Source organism: Macaca nemestrina, chromosome 1 (assembly GCF_043159975.1).
Source record: "Macaca nemestrina isolate mMacNem1 chromosome 1, mMacNem.hap1, whole genome shotgun sequence".
In the NCBI taxonomy this organism is placed as follows: Eukaryota; Metazoa; Chordata; class Mammalia; order Primates; family Cercopithecidae; genus Macaca; species Macaca nemestrina.
Window position 1 is genome coordinate 204,989,501 of NC_092125.1, and position 12,711 is coordinate 205,002,211.

At 39.9% G+C, this 12,711-nt stretch overlaps 1 protein-coding gene across 50 annotated transcripts in view; it reads right to left on the minus strand.

The window, feature by feature from the left end:
* LOC105495208 (erythrocyte membrane protein band 4.1) overlaps nucleotides 1-12,711 on the minus strand; it is a 234,181-nt gene that overhangs the window by 126,734 nt on the left and 94,736 nt on the right. For 43 of the 50 annotated variants that reach the window (XM_071097455.1, XM_071097393.1, XM_071097329.1 and 40 more), the window contains exons 2-3: nucleotides 9,807-10,284; nucleotides 3,742-3,954 (exon numbers count right to left, since the gene is read on the minus strand). In XM_071097455.1, the coding sequence (XP_070953556.1) occupies nucleotides 3,742-3,954; nucleotides 9,807-10,277 (684 nt within the window). In that variant the 5' untranslated portion in view covers nucleotides 10,278-10,284. The remainder of the gene's footprint in view (nucleotides 1-3,741; nucleotides 3,955-9,806; nucleotides 10,285-12,711) is intronic. The other 7 variants (XM_071097457.1, XM_071097384.1, XM_071097485.1 and 4 more) reach the window with 1 other exon arrangement.

Here is a 12,711-nt window from a genome sequence, read left to right on the forward strand (position 1 = left end):
AATTTTTTGTAGAGACAGTCTCATTACGTTGCCTGGGCTGGTTTTGAACTCCTGGGCTCAAGTGATCCTCCCACCTCAGCCTTCCAGTGTGCTGGGATTACAGGTATGAGCCACTGCACCTGGCCTGAGGTTTCTTCTTACTTCTATACCCTTCATGAAATAAAATAAAAATGTCACTTTCCAATTTCTTCTTTTATCTTTGGTTACCAACAAACTTTCAGGTGGCTACATAGTTTAAGCAGGAAGGATAATTTATAAAATTCCTGTTCTTCAATTTGTCAGTTTACATATGTAATACACATATATTAGATTGGAAATTGTGTTACAATTCAAGGTAAAATTCTACTTTCCTTCCATCTCATATTCCCATCTCCATCCTACACATCACATTCTTTATTTTTGGTGCAATATTTCCTATAGCATGCTATGAGCAACTAACTCTCAGTTACTGTGACTACTTAAATTGCTGAATCAACTGTCCAGAGTGACATTTAATTGTAGCTGTGGAAATCATTAGACTGTATCATTTTCAGACCAAATGTCCCAAAGAAAATGAGCTATGCCTCAACTCCCTACAATCTCTTTCAGAAAAATGAATAAAGTAAAATTCTAGATAGCCAACAGACACTACCTGTTGGAGTGGCTCCTTCAGTGGTGCTAGGAATCATTTCTTTAATGTTTCTTAACCTAGAAAGTCAAACCACTTCCAAATTTGGGTTATTTTACTCCTATTTATAGGAAGAAAATATACTAACTTAGAGACTGAGATTTAGTCAGAAAGTCCTGGTTCCTCCATTTACTAGCTAAACAAGCTGAGTAGATTCAATTAACTTTTCTGAACATTAGTTTGCTTAGCTGTGAAATGATAAGAATATTTACACGGCCGGGCGCGGTGGCTCAAGCCTGTAATCCCAGCACTTTGGGAGGCCGAGACGGGCGGATCACGAGGTCGGGAGATCGAGACCATCCTGGCTAACATGGTGAAACCCCGTCTCTACTAAAAAATACAAAAAACTAGCCGGGCGATGTGGCGGGCGCCTGTAGTCCCAGCTACTCGGGAGGCTGAGGCAGGAGAATGGCGTAAACCCGGGAGGCGGAGCTTGCAGTGAGCTGAGATCCGGCCACTGCACTCCAGCCTGGGCGGCAGAGCGAGACTCCGTCTCAAAAAAAAAAAAAAAAAAAAAAAAGAATATTTACACTCATCCTACCTCGTTATTGGAATTATTTAAAAATAATCAAATATGTGAATGTCTTCTGAGAAATACATATGAAAATACTTCAAAAAATCAGAATCATTTTTTGGGCAAACATATATGACGTGTCCTCCTCTCAGTGAGATGAGTTATTTTTAATGTCTATTAATAATTCACAAAAATGTTTGTTGATCCATTGTCAGTTTTAACTCATCTATATCAAATCATTTTCTTCTTTTTTCTCCCACGTTTTCATTCTAAATGACAGAAGATGATTTGAAAATGCTTCATGTATTTTCCCTAATCCCTTATTCATAATTCTAAAATCCAAATGGATTTTTGAAATCTAAATTTGGACTTGAACTGTAAAGAGGCTATTTGTAATCTTCATTTATCCATCTTAGAATGAATCTTCATATATCTTACCATAGAAATAGTATGTTTGATCATGTGGGTGCTGCTACAGACACTGCTGGGTGTATTATAAAATATGCAGAATATGTACTTATTCCCTTGCTAAACTTCAAAATATTCTGAATTCTAGTTTTTTGTTTGTTTGTTTTTTGAGATGGAGTCTCGCTCCGTCGCCAGGCTGGAGTGCAGTGGCATGATCTCGGCTCACTGCAACCTCCACCTCCTGGGTTCAAGCAATTCTCCTGCCTCAGCCTCCCAAGCAGCTGGGACTATAGGTGCGTGCCACCATGCCCAGCTAATTTTTGTATTTTTAGTAGAGACCGGGTTTCACCATGTTGGTCAGGATGGTCTCAATCTCTTGACCTCGTGATCTGCCTGCCTCGGCCTCCCAAAGTGCTGGGATTACAGGCGTGAACCACCGTGCCCAGCCTCAAAATATTCTGAATTCTAAAACACATCTGTCCCCAAGGGCTTCATATATAAGAGATCCATATCTGGATCTTGGTCTGAATGGGAAGAATGAGTGTAAAATAGCTTTCCCCATCTCTAAATTAGTTAGTGCAAGAAGCAGAAAAAGCAGACCCTAAGTCTCTAGTTAGGTGTATAGTACCTGTTTTAAAGTACAATTACATCTTTCTTGATTTCCTTTTTAAACGTAGAGAATACCTATTAGTAAATATAGCATAATATTTTAGATGATTTGTGCTTGAACATATTTGCATTTGCTCATAAATACGGTGATTAACAAACAAGGGTGGGTGCGGTGGCTCATGCCTATAATCTTAGCACTTTGGGAGGCTGAGGCGGGCAGATCGCTTGAGCCCAGGAGCTCAAGAGTAACCTGGGCAATATGGTGAGAATCTGTCTCTACAAAAAATTTAAAAAATTAGCCAGGTGTTGGCCGGGCGCGGTGGCTCAAGCCTGTAATCCCAGCACTTTGGGAGGCCGAGACGGGCGGATCACGAGGTCAGGAGATCGAGACCATCCTGGCTAACACAGTGAAACCCCGTCTCTACTAAAAAATACAAAAAACTAGCCGGGCGAGGTGGCTGGCGCCTGTAGTCCCAGCTACTCGGGAGGCTGAGGCAGGAGAATAGCGTAAACCCGGGAGGCGGAGCTTGCAGTGAGCTGAGATCCGGCCACTGCACTCCAGTCTGGGCGACAGAGCGAGACTCCGTCTCAAAAAAAAAAAAAAAAAAAAAAAATTAGCCAGGTGTGATGGTGTGTGCCTGTAGTCCCAGCTACTTAGGAGGCTGAGGTGAGAGGATCACATGAGCCCACGAGGTTGAGGCTACATTGAGCTGTCACTGCACCACTACACTTCAACCTGGGCAACAGAGCAAGACCTTGTCTCAAATAAATAAATAAATAAATAAATAAATAAAATAATTTGTTGCACATATATGTGAATTATATGCTTTGTCAATAAAAGCTGTTACTAGTAACAATTAAAACAATTGCCTATATATCAAGCATATCATAATAAATAACTACTGTTCTAGTTTGAAAAACAGTTCGATTTTTTAAAATTTCAACTTGCCCTGAAGGAGCAAAAACAGTAACTGAATAACTCTGATATTTTTCTTCAATCCTGATTCAATCACTTATTCTTTCAGAAAATAGAAAATTTTAAGAAATGGCATTTACTGGGCTTAAAGACTTACTCATCATCTTCCCATAACCCCACCTCCAGAAAATCACCATTAATACTTCTATCCACAGAAATAATCATTAGCAGTTGGGCACAGTGGCTCATACCTGTAATCCCAGCAATTTGGGAGGCAGAGGTGGGCAGATCACTTGAGGCCAAGAGTTCAAGACCAGCCTGGCCAATATGATGAAACCCTGTCTCTACTAAAAGTACGAAAAATTAGCCCAGCGTGGTGGCACATGGCTGTAATCCCAGCTACTGGGGAGGCTGAGACAGGAGAATCACTTGAACGTGGGAGTTGGGGGCTACAGTGAGCCAAGATTGCGCCATTGCACTCCAGCCTGGGTGACAGAACACAACTCTGTCTCGAAAAAAGAAATCATCTTTAGAGTGAGTCTTATTGTGGGCAAAATCACCATTTACCCAACTCTAGGTGAAACAACCTGTAAGAGTTCTGATTGTTGGAAATGAAAACATACTCACCTCCACAACACATTCATAAACTGTGTCATCCAACAAAGAAACCTTGCAGTGCATGTTCCTGTGTTTTCTGATTGATTTTTGGGAAGCTTTTAATTCTCCTTCTGCTTTTGATTCAGGGCTTTCTTCTTTTACTTCTATTTTGGAGCACTCTTCAAGTCCTTCTCCTTCCTTAGTTTCAAAATCTGGATCTTCTCTGAGTTCTTCCTGAGCAGGCTACATATCCATGATATCGCCAAGTCAGTAATAAAGACATTTCACAAAACATGCTGTATATGCTTTTACCTATAATAATCTTACCAACAAAAGCATGAACTAAAACAAATATATGTGACATTAATATTAAATAATTATTTTTCTATAAAAAGTAATACGATCCCCCAAATGACCTAAAGACTTTGCTAGTATTAAAACTTCTCAGGTAGAATCCCATCAAATCAATAAATGAAGATTTCAGGCAAACCAGAGGTTACCAATCCATTGCTCTCAGCATTATGTATTCTTCCTGACCAAGCCATTACATGCTATTATTAAAGTTTACAAAAACGTTGTCTCTGCCCATGCTCCTCAATTTTAGCAAGGTAGCCTTACAAACTGCAATATAAGATGTGACTTGTTACATATTCTAACTTTTAAATTAATTTTAATTCTAAGAGAAATGCTTGGAACCAATTTTATATCATTAAGCAAACATATATAGTAGGCTAAAAATTTTAACTACCAGTTAACACCTTTCTACCCAATATTAATCACGTTAAATGCAAAGAAGAGTCAATGAAGGAAGAGTTTCCTGGTGCAATCTTAAATTATCCCCAAATAATACCGATAAGTAGGATAACATTTTTGGCATACATTTTTTTTTGAGACGGAGTCTCGCTCTGTTGACCAGGCTGGAGTGCAGTGGTGCGATCTCGGCTCACTGCAAGCTCCGCCTCCTGGGTTCATGCCCTTTTCCTGCCTCAGTCTCTTGAGCTGGGACTCTGTAGCTGGGACTACAGGCGCCCGCCACCACGCCTGGCTAATTTTTTTCTACTTTTAGTAGAGACAGGGTTTCACCATGTTAGCCAGGATGGTTTCAATCTGCTGACCTCATGATCTGCCCACCTTGGCCTCCCAAAGTGCTGGGATTACAGGAGTGAGCAAACGTGCCCAGCCAGCATACATTTTACTTGTACTTTCAATACAACAAAACTACTGACATATTTTTATCTAAACCCAACTAATTCTTTTCTTTTAAAAGAATATGTTACTTCCTTGTGTAACAGCTGGAAAAAAATTAAAAGAAAAAAAGAATGCATGGTTGACAATTAGGAAAAAGGAATTATTTGACTCCTGCATTAAATACTGGAAGTAATCTAAAAGACTCCTTCCCATCTTTCATGACCTTCTCACTACAACCTCAGGAAGACCCTTTATTGGCTATCCTATCTATCTATGCCCACTCTACTGTCTTTCCTATCAGTACTCTGGTGCCTTCATAACTTATTACAATAAATAATTATTTTTATTTACTACTTTTTTTGTCTTTTCTATTGAAGTCCACAAGGGTAGAAATCATGTCTGTTTTATAATAATAATAATACCAAACATTTTTACAACAATTACAATGGGCCAGTTACTATTCTAAGAAAATTACTTATGTGAACTCACTCAATCCTCAGAACTACCCTGCGAGGCAGGTACTATTATTACACTCCCACTTGACAGAGGGAGGATAATAGTACCTGGCCTGCAGGGTTATAAAACTGAGGCCAGAGAAATTAAGTAACTTGCCTAGGATCATACAATTAATAAGTCACATACCAGTCTGGCATGATTTGTTTTCTTTTTTTTTTTTTTTTGAGACAAGAGTCTCACTCTGTCACCCAGGCTGGAGTGCAGTGACATAATCATGGCTCAATGCAGCCTCCACCTCTCAGACTCAAGTGATCCTCCTACCTCAACATCCCAAGTAGCTGGGACTACAGGACAGACACCAAGCCCAGCTAGTTTTTTAATTTTTTGTAAAGATGGTGCTTCTCCATGTTGCCCAGGTTGGTCTCGAACTCCAGGGCTCTAGTGATCCTTCCGCCTCAGTCTCCCAGAGTGCTGCACTTACAGGCATAAGCCACCACACTCAGCCCCAAAATCCATTTTTTTAAACCTCTTCACCATACTGTAGTTTTTATTTACCAAGGTATATCTAGCCTTGGGTCTGGCACACATGGTAGGTTTTCAAGAAATATTTGTTGAATTAATAAATAAACAAACATTAAAAATTTACATAAGCTTCCAAAAAATCCAAGCTCCTCTGGATGAAGATTGGTACAATCCTATATTTTTATATGTTATATACTTATATGTAATATAAATATATATTTATATATTTATAATATAAAGCAAAAACGCTTTTTAAAAAATTCTGGATAAAAAAGGACCATTTAAATAAAATCCTATTACATATATAGAAATATGGTTAGGCAAATAAACCTTTATCCAGAAGGCTGTGATCCACAAGGTTTTGACTATAAATATTAGTTTTCAAAAGGCCTAAAATAGTTTGTTCCTTTAAATAATATCTCCTTTAAATTTTATTAACAATATCGTTTCTTTTTCTCCACATGAAAACAAATACCTATGGACAATTTATTTCAATTCTGAATTAAATTTTTTTTTTTTTTTTTTTTTTTTTTTTTGAGACAGAATCTCGCTCTGTCGCCCAGGCTGGAGAGCAGTGGTGCGATCTCGGCTCGCTGCAAGCTCCGCCTCTCGGGTTCACGCCATTCTCCTGCCTCAGCCTCCTGAGTAGCTGGGACTTCAGGCGCCCGCCACCATGCCCAGCTAATTTTTTGTATTTTTAGTAGAGATAGGGTTTCACCTTGTTAGCCAAGATGGTCTCGATCTCCTGACCTCGTGATCCGCCCGCCTCAGCCTCCCAAAGTGCTGGGATTACAGGCGTGAGCCATCGCACCCGGTCGAATTAAATCTTAATGAATGAGATTTTAATTAAATCTAAAATTAACTTTGTCCATCATCTGTGTCAACTTGAGTACGAATCTATGACCTTTAGACAATACAGACAAGTTGTGATTCAAATGCTAACTAAAACAAGATATGGATTTTCCCCTATATAAAGCTGAAGGAAAAAAAAGCAGTTAAAAACCCCTTGAGGCCAGGCACAGTAGTCACGCCTGTAATCACAGCACTTTGGAAGGCTGAGGCAGGAGGATTGCTTGAGTTCAGGAGTTCAAAACCAGCCTAGGGAACAAACCAAGACCATCCCTACCAAAAAATTTAAAAATTCGCTGGGCATAGTGGCATGCACCTGTAGTCCCAACTACTCAGGAGGCTGAGATGGGAGGATAGCTTGAGCCCAGGAGGTTGAGGCTGTAGTGAGCCATGATCGCACCACTGTATTCTAATCTGGGTGACAGAGAGAGAACCTGTCAAGAAAGAAAGAAAAAAAGAAAATAAATAAAGAGGGGGAGGGAGGGAGGAAGGACAAAGGAGGGAGGGAAGGAGGGAGGGAGGGAGGGAAGGAGGGAGGGAGGGAGGGAGGGAGGGAGGGAGGGAGGGAAGGAAGGAAGGAAGGAAGGAAGGAAGGAAGGAAGGAAGGAAGGAAGGAAGGAAGGAAGGAAGGAAGGAAGGAAATTTTAAAAGCTCTTGAAAGTACCAGGCTTCCTGAAAGATAATGTAATTTTTTTTTTTTTTTTTCAGATGGAGTCTCGCACTGTCACCCAGGCTGGAATGCAATGGCGCAATCTCGGCTCTCAGCAATTTTCCTACCTTAGCCTTCCGAGTAGCTGGGACTACAGGTGCCTGCTACCACGCCCAGATAATTTTTTATATTTTTTGTAGAGACAGGGTTTCAACATGTTGGCCAGGCTGTTCTCGAACTCCTGACCTCGTGATTCGCCTGCCTCGGCCTCCTAGAGTGCTAGGATTATAGGCGTGAGCCACTGCACCTGGCCGATAATGTAATTTAATTCTTTTGGTATTCCTAAAATAAAATAGTATTAAGATATGAATGGTTTCTTTGCCTTTACTGTTTGTGTTTATTTACTAACATTCATTGAGTGTTTATTAAATGCCAGGCAATGTTTTAAGAGCTTTTACCCATTTTTCTCTTTTAACCCTTTCAATCCCAAATGAGGTGGATATTATTATCCCCATTGTACAGAGGAGGAAACTGACAAAGTGAAAAGTGTCACTTTTCTTTGATTTGAACCCTCTAGTTGGATTCCATAGCTTGCATCTTAACTATTACACAATATAATAAATCTTGTTTGCAACCTTGTTTCACTAATAGCAAGTGTGTAATTATAATTTTATCCTAAATTTTACTCTCGGCACTTTGAATATACAAGTAATAGTTCTATAAATACATGTAATATTCTAATAAGACTCTAATAAAACTACGGAATCCAAATCTCAGACCTATAACAGAAACATGTAGGACTTATACATTTTCCCCGCTAACACTGTCAGAGTTCTAGAAGGACTTACACTTTTAACAATGCAGATAATATTCACATGCTTCAGAAATAAGAAGACTTTGAAAATAATTCTTAATTTGTAATGGTAAGGCTGAAAATAAATGACATTCTTAGAAAATAGTCTGAGTTACAGTACTAATATTTTCCTATTTTTTTTTGGACAAATAAACAGACTCACAACTTGTGTTTAGTTTAACAACACTATGTCACAATTAAGGCCCCAGACTAATATACATTACACAGGTGATAGAAAGAGCTAGACCTCCTCATCTATATCTTACACTCTGTGACAATATGATCTAGTTAAAGAAGATAATCAAAATAAGGTAGACATGACTTGAATCTATCACACACCTTCAGATGGTTTGAATTCATCACACAGATTTTAGGAAGATTTACGTAAAAGAACCACATCTGCTGATAACTGTCCTGTTCCTAATAATTCCACAAAAATGAACTCTAAACCATCTCACTTTTATTTTCTTTTCTCATGAAAAATCTTCAATTTGTTCCATTATTATAATAAAATGAAATATAGGCTGAACACATTCATTTGATACTTTTTTTTTTCTCTTCTATTCTTTGATTTATAAACAGTAAATGGACAGACATGGTGGTGCACACCTGTAATGCCAGCTGCTCAGGAAGCTGAGGTGGGAGGATCACTTGAGCCCAGGAGTTTGAGATTAGCCTGGGCAAAATAGCAAGACCCTTTATATAAACATATAAAGTGTAAGTATCTTTTTAAAAAGTAAATTTCCAATGACTACATTAATTTTTTTAGAGTAGAAACTATAGGCCGGGCATGGTGGCTCACGTCTGTAATCCCAGAACTTTGGGAGGCTGAGGTGGACAGATTACCTGAGGTCAGGAGTTTGTGACCAGACTGGCCAACAGAGCAAAACTCTGTCTCTACTAAGAATACAAAAATTAGCTGGGCATGGTGGCCAGAGCCTGTAATCCTAGCTATTCGGGAGGTTGAAGCAGAAGAATAGCTTGAACCCAGGAGGGGGAGGTTGCAGTGGGCCGAGAGCGCACCATGCACCACTGCACTCCAGCCTGGGTGACAGAGCAAGACTCAGTCTCAAAAAAAAAAAAAAAAAAAAAAAAAGAAACAAATAGAGTAGAAACTATAAAACTTCATGATGCTACTTATCACTATCAATGCCTAAGTCAACTAGCCGGTAAGAAATAAAACCAAATACTCTTCTTTTTTTTTTTTTTTTTTCCTGTTGTTGAGACGGAATCTTGCCCTTGTAACCTAGGCTGGAGTGCAGTGGCGCAATCTCAGCTCACTGCAGCCTCCACCTACCGAGTTCAAACTTCTCCTGTCTCAGCCTCCTGAGTAGCTGGGATTACAGGCACCCGCCATCACACCTGGCTAATTTTTGTAATTTTAGTAGAGACAGGGTTTGGCCATGTTGGCCAGGCTGGTCTCGAACTCCTGACCTCAGGTGATCTGCCTACCTCAGCCTCCCAAAGTGGTGGAATTACAGGCGTGAGCCACCGCGCCCAGCCCAAATACTCTTAAATGAAAAATAAAGTGTATAACCTGCCTTCCTTTGCCCACCTCCCATATCCATACATCCTTACCTGTGTTTCTGCACTGCTTAATGAATGAAGATCCAAAGATGGGTCTGTTTTGAGTTCAGGTTCAGGAGCTGCAATCGGTGCCTTTAAAATGATCTCTTCATCAAGACTGGTTCCAAATTCTCTCTCTTTCTGACCTCCTTCACCTTTTTCTTTATCTGACTCTACTTCTTTGCCTCCTCCTTCCTCGGACACCTGAGATTTGGGCCTTTTGAGAAACGAGGAGAACAGTCGTGAAAGGCCTCTGCTTTCTGATGTCCGCTCCTTGTTCTTAGTCAAGTCTTCATGTGTAGGAGTGTCTCCATTAGAAGCTTTCAGCTTCTGTTCAAACTGATTATCTCCTTCGGCTACTGTTTGACAAGATTCCTCCTGCTGAAGTTCTTGTTGGCCTGAGTTTATGGCTCCCTCACCCTCTTCCTTCTGTTGGTGCTGTGAATTTTCGGCCTCAGTCACTAAACTCTTCTCTGTTGTCATGATGTTGCTATTAAAAAGAAGATAGAAAAGGGGGGCTCTTATAAGCAATACTGTTGGCAAAACCCTAAACCCTAAAAAATTAATATACTTAGGTATTTAATTGCCAACAAACAGAATTCCAACCCATTAAACATGAGACTTTCCATTAAATTATAAAAATATCTTATCTACACATCCTGAATAAAATATTAATGCCTTGAGTCACTAAAGATATGCACATAGAGAGAGTAGCTTAAAATAGTACCCACCGAGGCCACCTTAGTGAAATACATCACGTACTAAATCCAATGCCTAGAATTGTATATAGTAAATACAGTTTTATCCTTCCTTAAAAAAGGATCGTGGTTTAGTGTCCTTTGAAGGTATCAATCTGAAGGTGTAGGATTTGCAGGAATTATTCCCTGCAAAATTCTCCACACCCCAAGAGACAATGAAATTTACAAGTTCCCCAAGTCTTCATTGTTCTTTTTCTTTACATTTCTTAGGATGCAGAGACTTCTCTATTAAAATTGCAAAAGTAAAATTCTGATAGTTTGCTGTAAGACTGGACAACAGCAATGACAAGTATACAGTTGAAATAATTGCAAAAAATTTCCTTAGGTTTTCGTGTTACAATTCCAAATTACAACCTCTTTCAGAGGTATCCCTTTTTTTTTTCCTTTTTGTGGAGAATGGTGTCTCGCTATATTGCCCAGGCAGGTCTCAAACTCCTGGGCTCAAGCTATCCTCCTGCCTCTGCCTCCCTAAGAGCTGGGATTACAGGCATGAACCACCACGCCCAGCCAGAGGTATCCCATTTTTCTCCTGATAAATACGATTTTGAAAGCTCAGCATTTTTTTTATTTATTTATTTATTTATTTATTATTATTATTATACTTTAAGTTCTAGGGTACATGTGCATAACGTGCAGGTTTGTTACATATGTATATTTGTGCCATGTTGGTGTGCTGCACCCATCAACTCGTCAGCACCCATCAACTCGTCATTTACATCAGGTATAACTCCCAATGCAATCCCTCCCCTCTCCCCCTCCCCATGATAAAAGCTCAGCATTTTTAAGAGTAGGAAGTGAAACTAACAACAGAGAAAGAAGATACAGAAGAAAAACTTAGAAAGCAAGTGTTGATTCACTCGTAGGGGAGGAGGAAAAAGCACGCAGCTGACCTTACATATTTCCAACATCTTGGCTTCTAGCCTCTTGATCTCAAAATCCCAGTATTATCAGTCAAGCTTCACAATAACAGCCAACAAGCATTGTCACGTCTACTTTACTAAAGAATAACCAACACACGTGGGGACTTTGAAAACACTGGGCAATGAAGTTGACTATTGATGACCTTCTGCTTTGATTCACTGCTATCACTAAAAGTACTTCCTCACCATCACTCACAAAGCATTTACATTGTCTTCTCATCTTCTCTGTACTAAATAAAGCAATTAAAAAAAATTTTTCAGGCTAGCGAAGTGAAGCAGTGGGAGTAAAGAAGAAACAAAGACATCTATAACTGGTTGTGATCAATTAGTTGTAAGCACCACTGCACTGGACCAGCCTAAATCAAGTAACTTTATCTGGATGTTAACAATCTGAATGAATGAACAAACTATATTTAGCTCATTCCCTCCTCAGGCCCTTCACACTTGCTGCTCTCTCTACTTACGATGCTCTTCTCCTGGCTGTTTGAAGGCTGGTCTCCTTCATATCACTACCGTCTTAGGCCTTAGGTGGCCTCCCCACATAACCTGGCTAAAAGTATTCGCCTTCAAGCCTCCAGATACCCTCACAGGACTACTGCTCTTATTATCTGCAATTATTTTGTTAACATATTTGTTTACCAGTTTATTGTCTTTCTTCCCTCTCTCTAGCTAAAACGTCTTCCTTCCCTCTCTCCAGCTAAAAGTTCTGTAAGGACATGAATCTTGACTTTTTTTTTTTTTAATCATTGTATATCCAATGCCTAGAATAGTACTTGACATATAATAGGTATTAATAAAAGTTTTAGGCCAAGCGCAGTGGCTCACACCTGTAATCCCAGCACTTTGGGAGGCCAAGGTGGACGGATCACCTGAGGTCGGGAGTTTTGAGACCAGCCTGGTCAGTATGGTGAAGACCCGTCTCTACTAAAAATACAAAAATTAGCCGGGCATCGTGGCAGGCGCCTGTAATCCCAGCTACTCAGGAAGCTAAGGCAGGAGAATCACTTGAACCCGGGAGGCGGAGGTTGTGGTGCACCAAGATCGTGCCATTGTACTCCAGCCTGGGCAACAGAGCGAGACTCCATCTCAAAAAAAAAAAAAAAGTTTTTTGGGGCTGGGCATGGTGGCTCACGCCTGTATCCCAGCAATTTGGGAGGTTGAGGCAGGAGTATAACTTGAGCTCAGGAGTTCAAGACCAGCTTGGGCAACATAGCAAGACATCGTATTTATAAAAAATTT